This window comes from Microtus ochrogaster, chromosome 1, assembly GCF_000317375.1.
Source record: "Microtus ochrogaster isolate Prairie Vole_2 chromosome 1, MicOch1.0, whole genome shotgun sequence".
Classification (NCBI taxonomy): Eukaryota; Metazoa; Chordata; class Mammalia; order Rodentia; family Cricetidae; genus Microtus; species Microtus ochrogaster.
In genome coordinates, this window is record NC_022009.1 from 21,771,507 (window position 1) to 21,778,241 (window position 6,735).

Genomic DNA, 6,735 nt, shown 5'->3' on the forward strand with positions numbered 1-6,735 from the left:
AAAAAAAAAAAAAAAGAATTATACCTGACTTCTCAATGGAAACATGAAAGAAAAAGTTTCTGGACAGGTGTTATGCAGACACTAAGAGACTATGGATGCCAGCCCAGACTACTATACCCAGAAAAGCTTTCAATCACCATAGGTGGAGATAACAAGACAAAACAGATTTAAACAATACTTGTCCATAAATCCAGCCCTACAGAAAGTGCTAGGAGGAAAACTCCAAACCAAGGAAGTTAGCTACACCAACAAGAGCACAGACGATAGATAATCCCACACCAACTGATCCCAAAGGAAATGCATACACACAATACCACCACCACCAACAACAACAACAAAAGTATCAGGAACCAGAAATTGTTAAGTAAAAAATAATAAAAAGGGACAGCTCCGCCGGCAAAAGAAATCCAATTAGGTCACATCAAACCGAATCAAAATGCCCATTGTTTTATTAAGCATGATTCTCTAGGGTGGCTGAGCGCATGGTGGGGAGACAAAAAGCAGAGAGCACGTGTAGACCGGAAAACCATGTGTTTCTCCTCTTGGAGCCCACTTAAATACTCTGTGGGAATGGTCCTGACCCTCCCCAGGGAGAGGTCAGGACCAGGCATGCTGGGATTTGGAGTCCGGATCAAAGCAACTCCCAGGCCAGGGAGGCTGGGATGGATGCCAGGAGCTGGGGGCTATGCTCCCAACTTAACCGAAATCACTAGTCATTAATATCAATGGACTTAATTTGACTATAAAAAGACACAGGCTAGCCGGGCAGTGGTGGCGCACGCCTTTAATCCCAGCACTCGGGAGGCAGAGCCAGGCGGATCTCTGTGAGTTCGAGACCAGCCTGGTCTATAGAGCTAGTTCCAGGACAGGCTCCAAAGCCACAGAGAAACCCTGTCTCGAAAAACCAAAAAACCACAGGCTAACAGATTGGATACAGAATCTATCCTGCTACATACAAAAAACACACCTCAACTTCAGAGACAGACCTTAACTTAGAGTCATGGATTGGGAAAAGATTTTCCAAGCAGATGGACCTAAAAAATAAGCTAGTGTGATATCCAACAAAGCAGACTTCAAACTAAAGTAATCAAAGAGACGAAGAAGGCCATTTCATATACGTGGCAGGAAAAAATCCATAAAGATGAAGTTTCAATTCTGACCATCTCTGCCCCAAATACAAGAGCACCCACATTTGCAAAGTGTCCTCCCCGCCTCCCTTCTGAACCTCTGACTTACACCTTTCACCCAGATTCACAGCTGCCTCCAGGGAATACACTCAGGGCTTGAACAAAAGCTCCTGGAAAGAAGCCCCAGGGGCCACTGAGCCTTCTACAAGGTGGAGAAACTGCTTAGAACTTCAAAGACTGTGGAGAGTCTGGGGTGTTGCCGGCCAGAGCCTAATTACAGTTTACCTGGAGCTACCTTCAGCTCCCTAAACAGCCAGTCCTTTCCCACCTTTCTATCTAAGTTCACATCCTGTGACTGCTGGGTGAAACCTTGTGTGATGTATTAATTTAGCAGACCACTAGCTTTCACCAACCTAAAGGCTGAATGTCATCAGACCCACTTATCTTATGTTTACACCAATATAATTGAAAAGTGTCTGGATTTATGACTTTTTTTTTCCCCTACAAAACCATCACGAAATCGCTACCTTATTGGAACACAGTATTTGGAGAAACCTAATTTCCAAGACTATGGTCACTAATATTTGACTCCAGAATAAATGACCTCTTTTACTCCTTAGAGATGAAAGCCTTCCGTTTCGTTTATAATGCCATAAAGACAGTCTGCTCAGCTGGGCGGTGGTGTTACACACATGCCTTTAATCCCAGCATTCAGGAGGAAGAGGCAGGCAGATCTCTGTGAGTTTAAAGTCAGCCTGGTCTACACAGAGAAACCCTGTCTGTAAAAGCAGAACAAAACCAACCAAACAACAACAAAACCCTCCCCCAAAAAACCAAAAGAACAACAACAACAAAGCAAAACACAAAACAAACAAACAAAACCTAGAACCCTAAAGCAACAACAACAACAAAAACCAGTCTGCTGTAGTGACTTCACCTTAGAGTCCAAACCCCAGCCACTTCAAGATGAGACCTGACTAAGATTGAAGGTCCGGCTGCTGTCTGCATGCTGAGCCTTTTACACAGCTTCAGTTTTCTTAGGAACCTCAGTCTGCCCTCTCTCCGTGCAGCTGACACTGATGGAGATCGTAGTGATATTTTGTTTTGTGATCTAACAAATATAGCTTGCTTGAAGATCAGAATACAGAGCTAAGTCACTAGTTAGCCATAGAGGCCAGGCAGTGGTGGCACACCTTTAAACCCAGCACTTGGGAGGTAAAAAAACCTCTGTGAGTTCTAGGCCATCCTGAGGTACACTAGACCGAGTCAGTCTCAAACAGAAACAGCCAGGAGGTGATGGCTCACACCGTTATTATTTATTTATTTATTTATTTATTTATTTATTTATTTATTATGTATACAATATTCTGTGTGTATGCCTGCAGGCCAGAAGAGGGCACCAGACCCCATTACAGATGGTTGTGAGCCACCATGTGGTTGCTGGGAACTGAACTCAGGACCTTTGGAAGAGCAGGCAATGCTCTTAACCTCTGAGCCATCTCTCCAGCCCTGGCTCACACCTTTAATCCTAGTATTTGGGAGTCACACACCTTTAATCTCAGCATTAGGGAGGTGGAGATAGGAAGGGATATGGCTGGGGGCGGGGTAGGGGGAGGAGAGGAACAGAAGGCGGAGGAGATAGGAGGTCAGATGCTGTCTGCAGTCTGGGAATGCATTCTGAGGATTTGTAGAGACAGGGTCACCCCTTTGGCCTGAACATTGGTAGATAAGAACTCCCTAGTGACTGGCCTCTCTGCTCTGATCTTCAACATTAACCCCTATATCTGACTCTGAGTTTTTACTGTTAAGAACAATTAGAATTTGTGCTATATCAGATCCTGCTAAAGCTGTAGTGAGTTGAAAGTACCTTCCAAGTGGCATAGTGTCCCACAGTACAGACTTAAAGAGAAGCAAGGTTCTGTGTCATAAACCTTCCTTGGTTCCTTAGGTTCCAAAGCTGCTAAGCTGCTTATAGTGGTCTCCTGGCAACAAATCTTCAGAACCCATTCACAGAAGCAGTGGGCTTGGTTGGGGTATCTTCAACTACTCATCAAATCTCCTTTGTGAACTTAGCTTTGAAGAACTGTTCCATAGTTGTTGTTTGGCAGCTTACCGGATTTCCTACTTACTCATTGCAAAATAACCAAAACACCAAAAACAAACCCTCTTAAGTCTTTAAAGCTTCCTATATGCCCCTCTCCCTGACCCCCCCCACTCCAGGGGCTCTTACATCCTGCTGAGAACCAGCTACCACAGAACACCTGGATAAGTAACTCTTGGCATTTTCCAAATTGCCAGGCAGGTTAGAGTTCGGTGACTCCTGACCTCAGCACAGTGTGAGATCATTTGAAACTAGGAAAAAAAAAAAAAAAAAAAAAAAACATTGCCTGGAAAAGTGCTTGAGCAGTTGTCCTGGGCTCCTTTTCTATAACTGTGATAAATCTCTGAGCAAAACCAACTAGAGTAGGAAAGGGTTTATTTGGTGTTCACTTCTGGATTTACAGTCCGTCTTGCCGGAAGTTAGGACCCCCCTCCCCCCCCCCAGCAGCAGGAACCGAGGAACTCTGCCTTGCTTTCCTTCTGCTCATACGCAGCCAACTTCCTTTATTTCTTTTTTAAATTTTTATTTTGCTTTATGTGTATGGATGTTTTGCCTGCTTTGTGTATGTCTCAGATCCTCTGGAGCTGCCATATGGGTGTGGGAATCGAACCCAGGTCCTTTAGAAGAACAGCTGGTGCTCTTAATCACTGAGCTAATGGTCCACTCCCCAGCCAGCTTTCTTATAAAACCCAGGACAATCTGCCCAGGGAGGAATTGACCCCAGTGGCCTGGGCCCTCCCTCCCACATCAATCATCAGCGTCATGTAGGCCAATGTGATGGACGCAATTCCTCAACTGAGGTTCTCTGCTCCAAGGTGTTTCTAGTTTGGTCAAGTGGACAAAAACTAACACAGCCGTCTTCTTGGGAGCAGGGACAAGTACATCTTAGACAGTTTCAGGTTTCTCTAATAACAAAGACGGGCAATTATCCTTGTTATTAAGGTCCAAGACCATGATAGCTTATGAAACAGTTGGGGAGCGTGGAAAGTCCACGATGAGTAGGCAGTGTTTGCCTCGAGGGCCAACATGAGCACAGTGTAGAAAGGACTAACCATGACGTCATTCGGCTATTTTTACACATGTCTGGAATCCAGGTAAAGGGTCATGAGGCATGAAGTCCGTTGGACATGGGACTTACATGTAGGCTAAGCACGTGCAGACACCATGGCGCACATGTTTGAAAGAACAGTCCTAAGATTAGTAACAAGTGTCCGTTACTCCACAATGTGATGAAACAATTGTAATCTTACACTCTGGGGTCTGCAACCTTAGGAATTTGGCGACTGGAGGTGTCATTGGGTGAAAGGACTTTGAAGAGCGAGCCGCAGTCCAGCCCACTCTTCATGGGGCAAAGAGCGCCTGAAAAACAGTACTAGGGAGGGGGTTCCGGATATAACAAAGTCTTAAGCACAGACGCTTAGTCAAAGTCTGTCTCTACTTTGTTGCTTTGCTGGCTCTGAGCTTTCCAACTCCCCGAGCCCCACAGCTCAGCCCAGTGGACGCTTACACTGCAGGCGGGGAGCCGGCCGCTAGAGGATCTCTAACTCACCCCAAGAAACTGAGGGCTGAAGTGAAGAAGCAAAATGGTGGCCTCGCTTCTCGCTGTCCTGCGAACAAGCAGGTTGTGTCAATGGGGCTGCAAGAGCAGGGCACAGCTGTTAGGGCCCCTGCCGTTTGGTCCTGGTGGCTGGAGCACTTGGGCCCCTGAGCGGACAAACGCGACGCTGAGCCTGGAGCCCGCGGGCCGCAGCTGCTGGGACGAGCCGCTGAGCATCTCCGTGCGCGGCCTGGCCCCCGAACAGCCCGTCACGCTGCGCGCCGCCCTGCGCGACGAGAAAGGCGCGCTCTTCCGCGCCCACGCGCGCTACCGCGCCGACCCCCACGGCGAGCTGGACCTGGCGCGCGCACCCGCGCTGGGCGGCAGCTTCGCGGGGCTCGAGCCCATGGGGCTGCTCTGGGCCATGGAGCCCGATCGGCCGCTCTGGCGCCTGATCAAGCGCGACGTGCAGACGCCCTTCGTGGTGGAGCTGGAGGTGCTGGACGGCCACGAGCCCAACGGCGGGGGGCTGCTGGCGCGGGCGGTGCACGAGCGTCACTTCATGGCTCCCGGGGTGCGGCGCGTACCCGTGCGCGAGGGCCGTGTGCGCGCCACGCTCTTCCTGCCTCCAGGTGAGCAGCCCTCCACCTTCCCTAGCTCAGAGTTTCTCTGTGGTTTTAAGTGAAGAAAAAGGTAGCTCCCAATGACTTAGGACTCACAGGGAAGGAGACTGGACCCAGCTGAAAGGGGCCTGTTTTGATGATGCTGTTTCCCGGAAGCTGGTCCTTTATTCCGCAGCTAAGTTAAAGGGCATCAAAAGGGGAGAGACTCTTAATAATGAAGTCCCTAGTGTTACCCCCATCTACCCTCGATTCATTTCAGAATTTTTTCTGTTTTTCCTTGTGGTGGTTTGCGAACTCAAACTAAGCAAGCACTCTGCTACTCAGCCCAATTTTTCAGTATTTAAAAATTGTACTGGTTTTTAGTTGTATGTGGAAGTCCTAGCAAACCAGGCAGGAGAATCAACAGGACTCCAAAGCAGTGGTGGATGAAGCAATCAACTCCCAGGAGAGGCCATTTAATATAGTGCCACTGAGATAAACTTTACAAGGCATGGCTCTGTTGGTAGAGTGCTTGCTTAGCCTTCGAGTGGCCCTGGGTTTGATCCCCAGCACAGCCATAAACTGGACATGTGGTACAGGGTTGCCATCCCAGCACTCATAGGTCGTGGCGGGATATACAGAAGCTCTGGGCCATGTTTGGTTACATAGCAATACTGGGGCATGCTGGGCATGCTGGCAAAGCAGGCAAGATCAGCAAAGTCTTTAAATGACTCTTGTGAGTAGTTCCAGAGAAGCACACACAGAGGGCTTTTGTCATTTCAATATTCATCTATTCTCGAATGGAAGACAAGCCTCTTTATAAAAATGTTTTAAAAAATAGTTTTTTTTTCAAGATAGGGTTTAATCTATGTAGTGTTGACTGTTCTGGAACTTGCTCTGTATAGACCAGGCCAGCCTACAACTCACAGGGATCCTCCTGCCTCTGTCTTCAGAGTGCTGGGGTTAAAGGTGTGTGCCACCACCGCCCACTACATTCTATAGGCTACATTATTTTGCATTCCACCAGCATCACATGATGGTTCTGGTTGCTGCACATCCTGACTGACAGGTGGTACTTAGCAATTTCTGATCAGAGAGGATAGTGGTGTGGTGTGTGTGTGTGGTCGGTTGTTTTTACTCTTTGGCTCTTTTAGGGGCCCACTATCCAGCTCCCAAATAAATACACACAGAAGCTTATTTTTTTATTGATATTTATTGAGCTCTACATTTTTCTCTGCTCCCCTCCATGCCTCTCTCCTCCCCTCTTCAATCCTCCCCCTAGGTCCCCATGCTCCCAATTTACTCAGGAGATCTTGTCTTTTTATACTTTCTACTTCCCATGTAGATTAGATCTATGTAAGTCTCTCT

The 6,735-nt window shown here is 47.6% G+C and overlaps 2 protein-coding genes across 2 annotated transcripts in view; one reads left to right on the forward strand and one right to left on the reverse strand.

The window, feature by feature from the left end:
- The window catches only part of Heatr4 (HEAT repeat containing 4), a 38,413-nt gene extending 33,569 nt beyond the window's left edge, over positions 1-4,844 (reverse strand). The window contains exon 1 of the mRNA XM_005343651.3: positions 4,778-4,844. The gene's annotated coding sequence lies outside the window, so the exon portion shown is untranslated. The remainder of the gene's footprint in view (positions 1-4,777) is intronic.
- Positions 4,778-6,735, forward strand: part of LOC101990176 (acyl-coenzyme A thioesterase 1) — an 8,937-nt gene continuing 6,979 nt past the window's right edge. The window contains exon 1 of the mRNA XM_005343322.2: positions 4,778-5,397. Coding sequence (XP_005343379.1) covers positions 4,812-5,397 — 586 coding nt within the window. The 5' untranslated portion in view covers positions 4,778-4,811. The remainder of the gene's footprint in view (positions 5,398-6,735) is intronic.